Source organism: Bufo bufo, chromosome 4, assembly GCF_905171765.1.
Source record: "Bufo bufo chromosome 4, aBufBuf1.1, whole genome shotgun sequence".
NCBI lineage: Eukaryota > Metazoa > Chordata > Amphibia > Anura > Bufonidae > Bufo > Bufo bufo.
Genome location: NC_053392.1, coordinates 257,273,535 through 257,290,238, shown reverse-complemented (window position 1 = coordinate 257,290,238; position 16,704 = coordinate 257,273,535). Strand labels below are relative to the sequence as shown.

Here is a 16,704-nt window from a genome sequence, read left to right as displayed (position 1 = left end):
CCACAAGTGACCCCATTTTGGAAAGAAGAGACCCCAAGGTATTCGCTGATGGGCATAGTGAGTTCATAGAACTTTTTATTTTTTGTCACAAGTTAGTGGAATATGAGACTTTGTAAGAAAAAAAATAAAAATAAAAAATCATCATTTTCCGCTAACTTGTGACAAAAAATAAAAAGTTCTATGAACTCACTATGCCCATCGGTGAATACCTTAGGGTGTCTACTTTCAGAAATGGGGTCATTTGTGGGGTGTTTGTACTGTCTGGGCATTGTAGAACCTCAGGAAACATGACAGGTGCTCAGAAAGTCAGAGCTGCTTCAAAAAGCGGAAATTCACATTTTTGTACCATAGTTTGTAAACGCTATAACTTTTACCCAAACCATTTTTTTTTTACCCAAACATTTTTTTTTTATCAAAGACATGTAGAACTATAAATTTAGAGCAAAATTTCTATATGGATCTCGTTTTTTTTGCAAAATTTTACAACTGAAAGTGAAAAATGTCATTTTTTTGCAAAAAAATCGTTAAATTTCGATTAATAACAAAAAAAGTAAAAATGTCAGCAGCAATGAAATACCACCAAATGAAAGCTCTATTAGTGAGAAGAAAAGGAGGTAAAATTCATTTGGGTGGTAAGTTGCATGACCGAGCAATAAACGGTGAAAGTAGTGTAGGTCAGAAGTGTAAAAAGTGGCCTGGTCTTTCAGGGTGTTTAAGCACTGGGGGCTGAGGTGGTTAAAATGGTGGTTTTAAACAGATGTTGATGAAAACTGGAAAGCTCCTTTAATAATACTAGACCAGGCAAGCGGGACATGCGCCAAGTTTATCACAGTGGCTCATGTGGAATGGTACATTTGGTATTGCTAGACATGTTAGACAATTTTCCTTTTGCCACCTTGTGGTTGCCTTTCTGTATGCCAATATTTTGCACAAGAATTTGGGTAGAATTTTGGGGTATGTTGAAACATTTTAAACCACGCCTCTTTCAGTAAGCCACATCCATTTTCTCTAAGACACACTCTTTTGTTAGACATTGTCTCGTGAGATGCAAAAAATGTCTTAGACTCAAAACTAATATGGCCAGCTTTTTGTGCAAATTAAGCAAGGCTTCTACCTTGTATGAATACTCACCTTTAGGTAACGGTTGGATGTTGCAGTTGTATTCACTCTTGTCCATTGCTCTCCTTCAAGTTCTTTATATTCTACAAAATATCCCACAACGGGGCTATTTCCTGAATAAACAGGTTCTTTCCAGAGTATCACCAGGGAGGTATTCCTGACCTCACAGAACGTAAGGTCATATGATGGTCCTAATTAACAAAATAGAAAATATATTATTCTACCAATTATATGATTTAAAAGAACAAATAATGCTTAGTTCTATAACGGAAATAGCTTGTTAAGCTTAACGATATGCATTACATGTGCCCTGTATTTTTGGTCATCTCAACCAACCATCTAATCTATGTCATAGCAGTGGGTGTGGAACCAATGTGCCATCCGACTGGTTTCAGTTTGGACTAGACCTAAGGGCTTCATCCTGGCGGTCTCCTGGTATTCAGCCCTATAAAGGGATGTGGACTTTTCAGCACAGAACCACCAGACCGTTATAGATGTTTTTGGTTCAAAAGAGGAGGAGAGTGGGAAGTGGGTCTGGGCCACTTGGAGACACAGGGTAAGGGCAAGCAAGCAAAGTACAGAAAACGGCTGCTGGGGAGGTTCTTATATAGTAAGGGGTAGGCAGCCTTCCTATTGGTTGCTAGGGATGTTGCTAAGCTCAGACAAAGACATTGCAGCCTTCTCATTGGCCCAAAATCAAGAAGGGAGGGTACTAATTTAAAAAAAATCTAGAATATTTGTAAATACGAATATATACCGCTATATTCAAAATCTTCGCGAATTCTTAAAGTGGCGATATTCGTGATTAAAATTTGCAATTCGAATATTCGCGCCCAACACTAGTGAATAGGAGCAATCCCATTTCCATGCCAAGGACTGCTGACAAGGGAGATAAGGATTAGGCATTTAGATTTTAAGTTTTACACCAGGGGTATCTGGCAGGGGATTTTTTTCACTCTCCCATTTATAACTAATGTATGCTTGACCAAGCCCAGCATGCATTTGAAAATGTTATTAACTTTTACAGTCAGGCCTCATGTGCATCCTACAGTAAAGTGTCCTTGTAGTTGAATGGTTTAAAGTCAACCACAGGCCCAGGATGCATCTGCATCGAGGGATTGGGAGACAAAGCTGCCACACATACAAGCATTAGGCTGGCTGTAGTCAGGGAGAACAGAGAACAACAGGTTAGATCAAGCTGGCAGGTGAATAATGATAATAATCCTCCTTTATATAGAACCAGCATATTCTGCACTTTACAATTAAGAGGATACATGTACTAAATGAATTACAGGGAGTGCAGAATTATTAGGCAAGTTGTATTTTTGAGGATTAATTTTATTATTGAACAACAACCATGTTCTCAATGAACCCAAAAAACTCATTAATATTAAAGCTGAATATTTTTGGAAGTAGTTTTTAGTTTGTTTTTAGTTTTAGCTATTTTAGGTGGATATCTGTGTGTGCAGGTGACTATTACTGTGCATAATTATTAGGCAACTTAACAAAAAACTAATATATACCCATTTCAATTATTTATTTTTACCAGTGAAACCAATATAACATCTCAACATTCACAAATATACATTTCTGACATTCAAAAACAAAACAAAAACAAAATCAGTGACCAATATAGCCACCTTTCTTTGCAAGGACACTCAAAAGCCTGCCATCCATGGATTCTGTCAGTGTTTTGATCTGTTCACCATCAACATTGCGTGCAGCAGCAACCACAGCCTCCCAGACACTGTTCAGAGAGGTGTACTGTTTTCCCTCCTTGTAAATCTCACATTTGATGATGGACCACAGGTTCTCAATGGGGTTCAGATCAGGTGAACAAGGAGGCCATGTCATTAGATTTTCTTCTTTTATACCCTTTCTTGCCAGCCACGCTGTGGAGTACTTGGACGCGTGTGATGGAGCATTGTCCTGCATGAAAATCATGTTTTTCTTGAAGGATGCAGACTTCTTCCTGTACCACTGCTTGAAGAAGGTGTCTTCCAGAAACTGGCAGTAGGACTGGGAGTTGAGCTTGACTCCATCCTCAACCCGAAAAGGCCCCACAAGCTCATCTTTGATGATACCAGCCCAAACCAGTACTCCACCTCCACCTTGCTGGCGTCTGAGTTGGACTGGAGCTCTCTGCCCTTTACCAATCCAGCCACGGGCCCATCCATCTGGCCCATCAAGACTCACTCTCATTTCATCAGTCCATAAAACCTTAGAAAAATCAGTCTTGAGATATTTCTTGGCCCAGTCTTGACGTTTCAGCTTGTGTGTCTTGTTCAGTGGTGGTCGTCTTTCAGCCTTTCTTACCTTGGCCATGTCTCTGAGTATTGCACACCTTGTGCTTTTGGGCACTCCAGTGATGTTGCAGCTCTGAAATATGGCCAAACTGGTGGCAAGTGGCATCTTGGCAGCTGCACGCTTGACTTTTCTCAGTTCATGGGCAGTTATTTTGCGCCTTGGTTTTTCCACACGCTTCTTGCGACCCTGTTGACTATTTTGAATGAAACGCTTGATTGTTCGATGATCACGCTTCAGAAGCTTTGCAATTTTAAGAGTGCTGCATCCCTCTGCAAGATATCTCACTATTTTTGACTTTTCTGAGCCTGTCAAGTCCTTCTTTTGACCCATTTTGCCAAAGGAAAGGAAGTTGCCTAATAATTATGCACACCTAATATAGGGTGTTGATGTCATTAGACCACACCCCTTCTCATTACAGAGATGCACATCACCTAATATGCTTAATTGGTAGTAGGCTTTCGAGCCTATACAGCTTGGAGTAAGACAACATGCATAAAGAGGATGATGTGGTCAAAATACACATTTGCCTAATAATTCTGCACGCAGTGTAGATATAACGGAGTTACACACTGATACGTTATTCAAACGCTAGTAGTGAGGGCCCTGCTCGTAAGAGCTTACAATTAGGGTTGAGCGAACACCTGGAAGTTCGGGTTCGCCAGGTTTGGTCGAACTTTTCTGCAAAGTTCGGGAACTAGGAGGCGGAGGTCAAAGTGGAGTAGGAGGTTCAGGAGGCGGTGGACGTAGCGGTGTGGTGGAGGAGGAGGAGGAGGTAGCCAACACTGTTTTTGTATTTTTTTATTTATTTTTGTATTTTTTTCATTTATTATCAATTTGGGAAGACCCCAAAACATTGGGAAATATAAAAAAGAAAACAAAGAGAAAGTGCGCTGGAGTATAACAATGGCTGGGTGCGGCCGGTATACTTGTCTATTCTGCACAAGGTATGTGAGCTTGTCCACATTGGCTGTGGACAGGCATCTGCGCTTGTCTGTGATCACCCCCCCCTGCCGTGCTGAACACACGTTCGTACAATACACTGGCCGCAAGACAGGTCAGCACCTCCAAAGCATAAAGGGAAAGCTCAGGCCATGTGCCCAATTTGGAGACCAAGAAATTGAATGGGGCAGACCCATCAGTCAGTACGTGTAGGTGTGTGCACACGTACTGTTCAACCATGTTGCTGAAATGCTGCCTCCTGCTAAGACATTCCGTATTAGCTGGTGGAGCTTTTCCACATTTCGGCCATGCTAACCCTCCCTTATGAGGTGCTGGAAGTTCCCCAGCTGCGTTGGCGACTTCTTCCTCCTCCTCTGCCTTCGCCTTGTGCTTCCACTGAGCCCTCGGTGTCAGGTGGGAATGCCATCAGCAGTGTGTCTACCAGCGTGCGCTTGTACTCGCGCATCTTCCGATCACGCTCCAGTGATGGAATTAAGGACGGCAGGGATCCAGCAGGGTGGCTACGCAGTAATCAGCACTGGTTAGAATGTAGGCAACTTGGCGGTCGTTGCGCAGGTACTGCAGCATGTAGTCGCTCATTTGCGCCAGGCTGCCCAGAGGCAGCGACAAGCTCTCCTCTGTGGGAGGTGTATCGTCTGTGTCCTCTGTATCCCCCCAGCCACGCCCCAATGATGCCCATGAGCTGCTTTGGGTGCCACCCTGCTGTGAACACGGTTCCTCCTCCTCATCATCCTCCTCCTCCTCATCCTCATCCTCCAGAACTGTGCTGTGGCTGGACAATTGTGTACCTGGCCTCTGTTGGTGCAGGAATCCACCCTCCGAGCCACTTGTGAATGACTGGCCTGATAACCGTGGAAATGATCCCTCTTCCTCCTCCTCTTCCTCCTGTGCCACATCCTCTTCCATCATCGGCCAAAGTGTTTTTTCAAGGAGACATAGAAGTGGGATAGTAATGCTGCGTCATCAGCACTGGCCATGTTGGTGGAGTACTCGAAACAGCGCAACACGGCACACACGTCCCGCATGGAGGCTCACTCGTTGGTGGTGAAGTGGTGCTGATCCGCAGAGCAGCTCACCCGTGCGTGCTGCAGCTGAAACTCCACTATCGCCTGCTGCTGCTGCTCGCAGTCCCGCCTGCTGCTGCTGTCTCTCCAGCATGTGCAAGGTGGAGTTCCACCTTGTGGGCACATTGCATATGAGGCAGTAAGCTTGAAGGCCAAAGTTACGCTGAAGCGCAGACAGGTGAGCAGCAGAAGGGTGAGAACGCCGAAAGCGCACACAGACGGAACGCACTTTCTGCAGCAGCTCTGACATATTGGGGTAATTTTCAGGAACCTCTGCACCACCAAATTCAGCACATGTGCCAGGCAAGGGATGTGCGTCAAATCGGCTAGGTCCAGAGCTGCTACGAGATTTTGTCCATTATCGCACACCACCAGGTCGGGCTTGAGGCTCAGTGACACCAACCACTCATCGGTCTGTTGTTCCATGCCAGTCCAAAGCTCCTGCGTGGTGTGGGGTTTTTCCCCCAAACAGATGAGTTTCAAAACACCCTGCTGTTGTTTCCCCCTGGCTGTGCTGAAGTTGGTGGTGAAGGTGTTATGCTGACCAGATGAGGAGGTGGTAGAGGAGGAAGTGGAGTAGGAGGAGGAGGCAACAGGAGGCAAAGAGAAACGTCCTGCAATCCTCGGTGGCGGAAGGACATGCGCCAAACTGCTATCCACCTTAGGCCCAGCCGCCACTGCATTTACCCAGTGTGCAGTTAGGGAGATATAATGTCCCTGCCTATGCTTACTGGTCCATGTATCGGTGGTTATGTGGACCTTGACACAGATGGCGTTGCGCAGTGCACACCTAATTTTGTCTGCCACTTGGTTGTGCAGGGCGGGGATGGCTCGCCTGGAAAAGTAGTGGTAGCTGGGAACCACATACTGTAGGACAGCCACCGCCATGAGTTTTTTAAAAGTCTCTGTCTCCACCAGACAGAATAAAAGTATTTCAAAGGCCAGGAATTTTGAAATGCTGGCATGCAGGGCCAGGGATAACAGGTGGGTAGGAGGGTACTTCCTCTTTCTCTCCAGTGTTTGGGAGATGGACAGCTGAACGCTTCCATTGGACATTGTAGAGATGCTTGGTGACGGTGACGGACGTGGTGGCGTTGCTGCCACATCCTCTGTTTGCGGGGTGGCAGGTGCCACTGTCACTCCAGAGGGGGAGGAAGAGGTCGAGATTGCAGCAGAAGAGGGACCAAGAGGAGCCTGAGATCTTTCACTGTTTTTGAGGTGTTTACTCCACTGCAGCTCATGCTTTGCATTTAGATGCCTGGTCATGCAGGTGGTGCTCAGGTTTAGAACCAGGGGTCGAGTCGAGGGGGAACGCGTGGGAACGGCGTTCCTGCATTTTTTTTCATGGCAGGAACGCCGTTCCCTTTCAGGGCAAAAGGACCAGGAGGAAGCGGTGAAGGCTTTGTACTCACCGCCGCCTTCCTGGTCCTCGGCTGTCGGCTGTGAGGGCTGCGCACAGGAGCCGAGTGAGTCGCTCTGTGACGTCACTCCGTGCGCAGCCTACAGCAGTAGAAGAGGAGCGTCTGCGTCCAGGAGCAGGAGAGGTAAGTGTAAGTGTTTTTTTTTTTCCATATTTTATTTATACTATAGGCGCTGATGAGAGGCACTGACGTGGGGGGGGGGGGGTGCTGATGAGAGGCACTGACGGGGGGGGGGGCTGATGAGAGGCACTGACGGGGGGGCTGATGAGAGGCACTGACAGGGGGGGGGCTGATGAGAGGCACTGACGGGGGGGGCTGATGAGAGGCACTGACGGGGGGGGGCTGATGAGAGGCACTGACAGTGGGGGGGGGCTGATGAGAGGCACTGACGGGGGGTGAGTTCCCACACTTTTTTTCCCAGGACTTGACCCCTGTTTAGAACATTTATGCCTCACTTCAGGATCTGATTGCACAGCGTGCAAACCACTCGCGTTTTATCGTCAGCACATTGTCTGAAGAACTGCCACGCCAAGGAAAGGAACTCCTTGGAGCTGCCTTTGGTGTGCTCAGTCCCTGGGTGCGGTGGGCAGTAGCAGGCATACTGGCTAGGGGATGGCCACTCTGCTTTTGCACACTGCTCCCTCTTTTGCTGTGCGGCTGGTGCTGTGTGACCACCACCTTTCCTCCGAACTGCACAAGTCACTCGCATGACCTTGCATCCATGTGGGGTCTAGAACCTCATTATTCTCCACATCATCTTCCACCCACTCTTCACCCCTGCCCTCCTGTGCTTTGTCATCATCAGAGATGTGCTGCGGTGGTCCTCCCATGTCCACATCCTGAAACATAAGTGGTTGGGCATCAGTGCATTCAATCTCTTCCACTTCTGGAGCAGGGCTATGTGGTCAGCCCTCGGAAATCCTGCCAGCAAAGTCATCAAAAAGCATAAGAGAATGCTGCATGACTTGGGGCTCAGACTGCTTGGCTGGTTTGCAAGGGGATGAGATAAAAGACAGATGCCCATGGGCTGCAGGTGACAATTCTGCACTTTCAGCAGAGGACCGGGTGAGAGACAATGTGAAGGAACTGTAGGAACTGTCAGCCACCCAATCTACTACCCCCTCTACTTGTTCTGGCCTCACCATTCGTACACCGGTATTCGGGCCTACAAAATAACGCTGAACGTTCTGTCGCCTATGTGCACCTGAGGAAGTGTTTCATTTGGGCATGTACTGACACAGATCGACCACATCCTCTCCCTGCAACAGGAGCTCCACCAACCCCAGCAACACCACGACCAGGGCCACATCCGTTATTTGATGCTCTGCTCATTCTTTGAGGTCACCCACTGAACTAACAGATAAATTAACTATATTATTTTCCCTGTCACGTATGCAGTGCAGGTGTACTTCATGCAATAAATGGGTGTATGACGTGCACCTAACTAACAGATGGATTAACTATATCAATTTCCATGTCACGTATGCAGTGCAAGTGTACTTTACACAATAAATGGGTATATGACGTGCACCTAACTAACAGACGGATTAACTAAATTATTTTCCCTGTCACGTCTGCAGTGCAGGTATACTTCGCGCAATAAATGGGTATATGACATGCACCTAACTAACAGATGGATCAACTATATCAATTTCCATGTCACGTATGCAGTGCAGGTGTACTTTACACAATAAATGGGTATATGACGTGCACCTAACTAACAGACGGATTAACTATATTATTTTCCCTGTCATGTATGCGGTGCAGGTGTACTTCATGCAATAAATGGGTATATGACGTGCACCTAACTAACAGACGGATTAACTATATCAATTTCCCTGTCACGTATGCAGCGCAGGTGTACTTTACACAATAAATGGGTACATGACGTGCACCTAACTAACAGACGGATTAACTATATCAATTTCCCTGTCACGTATGCGGTGCAGGTGTACTTCACTCAATAAATGGGTATATGACGTGCACCTAACTAACAGACGGATTAACTAAAGATGGTGTATTGCACCCACAAAAATGGGCGGTGCAACACGTGATCCAGCTTATATAGAGGCTGGGTCACATGATGCATCGGCCAATCACAGCTATGCCATTAGTAGGCATGGCTGTGATGGCTTCTAAGGGCACACAGCTTAAAAGTTTGTTAATTGGCTTCCCTGCAGCCTTTCAACAAGCTTTATTAAATGCCCGAACACCGAACTCAAGCCCGATCTTTTCCAGCAAAGTTAGGCTTCGGGTCTGGGTACCAAAAATTGTAAAGTTCGGTACGGAACTGAACTTTACAGTTCGGGTTCTCTCAACACTACTTACAATCTATGAGGAAATAGGGGGAGACACAAAAGGTAAACTTCCTTGTTTTCTATAGAGGTCCATCCATCTTTGTATTTAACAAAGTAGTGCAGATAAAGATGCATGAGCCAGTGCATTGTGGGTGGGGATTACTTTTCGGTGGTGATATCAGGTTCTGAAGAATGGGTGAGGGGGGTGCAATGAAGGATCTTTTGCAGGTTTTCTTAAATCAAGACGGGAGCCTCTCCACAAGAAGGGGATGAGGTGAGTATAATTTTTTTTAACCGCTGATTAACCCCTGAGCAGCTGAATGTGAGTTACAGATGCAGTGATCAGTCTCTATGGTCCACTTGGCTACTATAAAGCATATATATATATATATATATATATATATATATATACACACATGCACCATGGATGGCAATTACCCTGTCAGACGGGAGGTATCTGTAGAAAGTGCAGATCAAGCTCTCAAAGTGGATATTTTCTTCTCACTAATAGTATCATTATAATATTTTGACAGTGCTTTTCTTCAGCTTTTCTGGAGTTCCTTAATTTTCCATTATCATACAATGGGGGGAAGGAGAGGGGGTTCTTGTGTCCTGCTGTTTTCACACTGGCTACTAAGCCTTATAATAGGTAGCACTTCTTGGTCTGTACAGATTAGGCTACTTTCACATTAGCGTTTTTTAGCGGCTCCGTCATGGATCTGCAAAAATGCTTCCGTTATCATAATACAACCGCGTTGGCTTTGTCATGAACGGATCCGGTTGTATTATGTCTTCTATAGCCATGACAGATCCGTCCTGAACACCATTGAAAGTCAATGGGGGACGGATCCGTTTTCTATTGTGTCAGAGAAAATGGATCCTTTCCCATTGACTTACATTGTGTGTCAGGACGGATCCGTCTTGCTCCGCACCACATCGGGGACAGAAAAATGATGCTTGCAGCATTATTCTGTCCACGATGGGAGCACAACCGAATGGAACGAAATGCATTGACAATGAATGGGTACAAAACTGGAGCATTTTCTTCCGTTATTTAGATCTTATGACAGATCTCAATAGTGGAATTGAAAACGTTAATGTGAAAGTAGCCTTACTTTACTATAGTTATCTTCTTATCTGTCATTCCAATCCTGCCTGTAATGATATGTATAGATGTGTATAGATAAGACAGAATGCACCATTCACAATAGGTAATTTTCAAACCTTATCTATACTTTCCTTGTACAATGAACACTCCGGTCACAGAAAATGCCTAAAAACTCCATAGAATGAGGTCCCCCTCCAGACCAATGTGTCTATGGTCCATGGGGCTGTTGTAAAGTGATTTTCTTAATTCTTTCTAAATGCTGTTAAGAAAAGCTCAGGCAAGATGGCCGCTCCATAATCATGTTCCGAAAACAGAATTAATAATAAATAAATCAGCTATCAGAAAATAAAAACAGATTAGAAAAAAGGAAATGTGCTGCTATCTGGTTTTAACAGAAAAAAAAATTGTTAACTCATTTCCTTTAAAGATGCCCCATATTTATCAAACATTGTGCAGCTTTTGTTACAATTACAGTAACACAGACTCCTGCAAAAATGACCTTAAGTTCCCCTCATAATAGATATTGCACTACGTATTATCTTTTATCATGTGAACATTTACAAAGTTTAAGTAAAAAGGAAAAGCTGTGTCAGATTTTGATCAAAACGTTTGACTGATAATCACTCACTTCAGTATCACAAGGACATTATGAAATATACTCAGACAGAGATAGCTTTTTTAGAGATCTATCAAACTGGTGTAAAGTAGAACTAGTTTCCCACAGCAACCAATCAGATTCCACCCTTCGTTTTCCAAAGGAGCAGTCAAAAATGAAAGGTGGAATCTGATTGTTTGCTGTGGGCAACTAAGCCAGTTCTACTTCACACCAGTTTGATATAGTAGATTCTTTTGTAGATACGTGCATACACTATTAGCATTATATTTGTGCACAGTGATGTGATGTACATTTTACTCTATGTGATAAAAATAGATGGTATTCAACTGATTTGCTCTATCCCAAATGTATTACTAGTGTGGAGCGAATCGAATTTCATGAAGTGGAATTCAATCCGAATTTGAGGAAAATTTCATTCGTCACAAAGTCGAATTTCCTCACGCTTCTTGGTAACGAATCAGATTTTTTCTAAAATGGCTGCTGCACATGTTACAAAGAGGAAGTAACAAGCCCGGGAACGAGGGATCACCCATAATACCATGCAGACAGCCAATCAGCAGATAGCCAGCCCCTGTGATGTCACAGCCCTATAAAAAGCCTCATCCTGACCGGTCTCTGCCATTTTCCAGTGAACTTAGAGCAGGGAGAGATGTCACAGGCGCTAGGGACAGTGATGAGGAAATACTTTATTTACTAAATATCATCTTTGAACAGTTCAGGGACAGCTTTGAGATATAATAGAGAGCCATTATCCACACTATAGGGAGAGAGCAGGGGCCAATAGAACAGTGTAATGCCTGGCTAATAGGAGCTATTCTATTACACCTTCCTGCACTAATTGGGGTTAAAAAGCATTCTGATACTACTGATTTTAGGTTGTTCGCATTCTTTTAAACATAACTAATTCCATTAATCCTTGATTCTATTATTGCAGTGAAATTACGGTCTGATACTACTGAATTTGAGGGGGCTCACGTTTTTTAAATATAAGTAAATCCGTTAATCCTTAATTGTCTAATTGCTGTGAAATTGCGGTCTAAAACTACTGATTTCAAGGGGATCACGTTCTTTTATACATAAGTAAATCTGTTAATCTTTAATTGTGTAAGTTAGGTGAAATCATGGCCTGATACTACTGATTTTAGGGTGTTCACGTTCTTTTATACATAACTAATTCCATTAATTCTTGATTCTGTTATTGCAGTGAAATTGCGGTCTGATACTACAGATTTTGAGGGGAATCACTTTTTTTTAAATATAAGTAAATCTGTTAATCCTTGATTGTCTAATTGGGTTGAAATTGCGGTCTGATACTACTAATTTTGAGGGGGATCACGTTCTTTTATATATAAGTAAATACGTTAATCCTTGATTATGTAATTGGGGTAAAATTGCAGCCTGATACTACAGATTTTGGGCTGTTCATGTTCTTTTATACATAAGTAAATTAATTAATCCTTGTTTCTGGGGTGAAATTGCAGCCTGACACTACTGCTATTTTACATTTAGAGTTACTGTTACAGTACAGTATGTCTGACAGACAGGTGCCAGGGCCTTCTAAGAAGTGGCAAAAATGTGTCTGGAGCTGGCAGAAGTAGCAGCAGAAGAAGGAGGAGGGTAGTAGCAGCAGTCGCAGTGACAGGCCAGAGGTGCCGGTTTCATCCAGCGGTTGTGTTTTGTCCAGCCACCCAGATGTCTTTGAATGGTTGACTCGGTCTTCAACATCATCTCAACTGATATCAGACACCCCCAGCCAAGAGTCGGTGGGTTACTCTGACAGCGTGCTAAGTTGGCATGGCCCAGGAACAAGCCCTCTGCCCCTACCTGTCCTAAACCTGCCTCTTTCATTTTCTGTTCCTTCTGCGCGGGAAGTGTTGTACACTGTCAGCTCTGCTCCGCTTTTTAGCGAGGACAAGCTTATTGAGGACAGGCAACAGCTACTGCCCAGCCCTGATTTGGAGAAAAGATCCGCTGCTTCCTCCGGTAGGCGGGCAAGACATGAGGGAGCAGGTGTTCTGAGAGGTCAGGCACGTGGCCCTGAGACTGGTGAGGGTGACATCAGTAACGTGCAGACAGTAGTGGATGATGATGTAGCCGATTGCACGTGAGAGCCAGGTGAAGAGGGGGCATCTTTTTCATTAGGGAATGAGGGTGGCAGCTTGTGCATCAGACAGCTGGGTAGTATCATGGCCGTGAGTCAGCAGGGTGACAGCAGTATGAGGTCTGCTGCATCTCCCAGTGGCCCACACCCCTTCTCCAGCAGTCAAGGCTCCACCACATCAGCAAAAGGTATCTGTGTTTCCTTCTCATCATTTACTGGTCCTAATGCTCCTACTCCTTTTTACTCATTTCACAAGCAATCTATCACCGCAGCAATTGCAAAAGGACAACAGTATGCGTGCACTCATCCAAAGGCGCAGAAGCTGAACGTGCTCCTGGCGAAGTTGCTAGTACTACAGTCCTTCCCTTTCCATGTGTTTGACTCTGCACCTTGCAGAGAACTGATAGCTTGTGCCGAGCCATCACTACTTCTCTAAAAAGGCTGTACCAGCCCTGCACACGTATGAGAAGAAGGTGGGCCAGTCCTTGAGCCCGTCAGTGTCTGCTAAAGTTCACGGCAGCGCCAACGTGTGGAGTCGTAACTACGGTCAAGGGCAATATATGTCCTTTACGACCCACTGGGTAAATGTGGTTCCTGCCCAGCCACACCAGCAACTTGGCCAGGTGACGGCACTGTCGCCTCCACGTTCTAAAGCTGAGAGTCCTGCTCCAATGTCCTACCTGCCTCCTCATCCTCAATCTTGTCCTCAGCCTCCACTGCAGTCACAATTCACAGTGCTCCTCTAGCATACCACCTGTTCAGACCACGGCTGTGTCACACTGTTCTGCAATTGGTTTGCCTGGGCGAATGAAGTAACACCAGGGAGGAACTGCCCCGCATCCTTCAAGAGGAAATCAAATCCTGCCTGTCTCCGTGCCAACTGATAATCGGAACTATGTCACCAATAACAGGAAGAACATTGTGTCAGCACTGCGTGAAGGAGGGCTGACCCATGTGCCCTGCATGGCCCACATATTTAATCTGGTTGTAAAGCAGTTCCTGAAGTCTTCCTCCCAACTGCAAGACATCCTGAAAATGGCCAGGAAACTGCATGCACTTCAGCCACTCCTACCCTGCAAAACTCACCCTCTTTGAGCTGCAAAGGCAGAACAGCGTTCCCCACCACTGCCTCTTATGTGATGTTTCCACCCGTTGGAACTCCACCCTCTACGTGTTGGACCGACTATATGAGCAGAGGAAGACCGTAAACAATTTCTTGATGGTACAGTGAACAGAAGCACTCCCCTGTGTAACTTCGACATTAGCCAGTGGCAGTTCATGCGTGACATATGCCGTTTGCTCAGGCCCTTTGAGGGGGCCACTTTATTTGTTAGTCGCCAGGACAACGGGATGAACATCATTCCACTCCTTCACTTCTTGGAGTAGATGCTAATAAATCTGTCTCATAATGGGACAGGAGATGTGGTGCCTACATTTCATGGCCACCTGAGCCCTGTGGGGGCTTAACTGGTGGAGGAAGAGGAGGACATTCACACACAAGCAATGTATACAGAGATGGGTGGTTTATCTGCACAAGTGACAGGAGAGGAGCAGGAGGAGCTGTAGGGTGATGAAAAAGGCTAGGCAGATGACCCCGCCATACCGTGATAGTATGCAGTTGGGATGGAGGCAGGGAACCCCTCTGCGTCCCTTGTGCAAATGGCCAGATGCATGCTGAGTTGCTTGCGTAGTGACAGCTGTATTATCACCATTCGGCAGAGGGATGACTACTGGCTCTCCACCATGTTAGACCCTCGCTAATGGTCCAAAATGGGGGCCTTCTTTTCCACCTGCTGAGAGGAAGGATAAACTCAACTACTATCGAGACATCCTATGTAGTCAGTTGGCTGCTGCCTATGTGAGCCATTGCCTATCCTCATGATCGTCTGACCGGGGGGACCCTCTGTGCTACTGCTGGATGGGAGTGGAAGGCAGGAGCAGCACCAGCTCCATCACCAGCAACTTAAGTATGTAGTCTCTAATGAGCACTTTTCTTTACACGCCTACTGAAGAAACCATCCAGCAACAGCAGTAGCAGGACATGGAGCATAACCTGAACCAGCAGGTAGTGGCATACCTGGATTGCACTCTGCCACCCCAGATCCAAGATTCCCTGGACTACTGGGCAGCCAAACATGATTTGTGGTCACAACGGACTGATTATGCCCTGGAGAAGCTTTCCTGCCCAGCCAGTAGTGTGGCATCACAGTGGCTGTTTAGTGTGGCGGGGGGTATAGTTACCCCAAAGTGAACTTGCCTTTCCACCCAAAATGTTGAGAGACTTTGTAAAGATGAATCAGGCATGGATCAGCCAGGATTTCCACACACCAGTGCCTGATGCATCAGACTAGATCATTCTGGGTGACATACCAAAACATTGTGAAAAAAGACCCATTTCTTCTGGCCACCTGCTTCAGCCATTATTCTAATGCTGCCACCCGCCTGATGCCACATACCTGCTGCATCTGCTGCCATCTTCTCCTGCCAACACCTACCATCTTGTGCTGTTACTGCCACTGCTGTTGCCCTCCACCTCCCCACTCTTTCACTGGGCCAATATGTTGACTCCTCATGCGGTTGCCACCCTCACCACTCTGTGACTGGGCTATTGTGTTGACTCCTCATGCGTTTGCCACCCTCCCCACTCTGTCAATGGGCCACTATGTTAACTCCTCATGTGGTTGCCACCATCCTCACTCTGTCATTGGACCACTGTGTTTACTCCCCATGTGCTTGCCACTCTCACTACTGTGTGACTTGGCTACTGTGTTGACTCCTCATATGGTTGCTACCCTCCCCAACTCTGTGACTGGGCTACTGTGCTGACTCCACAGAAGACATGCAAATATTCCATTCACGTGTCATCTCTGTTTTGGATCTACTCTTGTTTTTGTTCTTAGAAATACTGATGGATTACTGACCAAATGCTGACCATGTGAAGGCGGATACTCAAAAGACAGGATCCTTTATTTTGGGGTTGTTCTTGTGACGGATCAGAAAAAGGGAAAAATAAACAGTGACATCGAAACAAACTTACTGCTGATACCCTCTCCACTGTGTCATGGGGCCACTACTTGTATCAGCGTGTAACAGAACAGGTTCTGTAGAAATCTACGTGGAATCAGCTGACAGTAAAAGGAGTGCGCTCTTTCACTTTATTGTGCAACCTTGGGCCACTGCACGGTTCTTTATAGAACATTGACCTGTAAGGCTGAGTTCACACTTGAGTTATTTGGTCAGTTTTAGCCCCGTAAATGACCAAATAAGTGAAGTTTGAACTGATTCTTAGAGTGACACCTTTCAACTGCTTTTCACAATGATGCACAGTAAATCCTCATTTATATGTTCGTATCAGTGCTTAAATCCGTGGGCAGGTGGTCAGTGATGCATCCGTGAAGCTGTCCGTTAGGGATCCGTGTTGGGTCCGAGTTTCCATTTTTTGCTGTCCGCGTTGTATCTGTGTTTCACTGACACTGAACAGCTGAAAAATAATTTTCAAAGCATCTCTTCTTAATGATTCGTGAAACACGGATGCAACACGGATGGCAATACGGACATGATGGATCCTTGCACACGGACAAAATAGAGCATGCATCCATGCTGAAAACATGGACCCACGGACTATGCTAAAACACAGATGTCTGAATACACAGATTAAAATGAATGGGAATGTGTGCTGTCCGTGGAGAACAAGTACAGCACACTTCCGTG

The 16,704-nt window shown here is 45.6% G+C and overlaps 1 protein-coding gene across 6 annotated transcripts in view; it reads right to left on the bottom strand.

The window, feature by feature from the left end:
* MYOM2 (myomesin 2) overlaps positions 1 to 16,704 on the bottom strand; it is a 446,804-nt gene that overhangs the window by 314,784 nt on the left and 115,316 nt on the right. For all 6 annotated transcript variants that reach the window (XM_040428545.1, XM_040428541.1, XM_040428544.1 and 3 more), the window contains one exon: positions 1,132 to 1,310. In XM_040428545.1, coding sequence (XP_040284479.1) covers positions 1,132 to 1,310 — 179 coding nt within the window. The remainder of the gene's footprint in view (positions 1 to 1,131; positions 1,311 to 16,704) is intronic.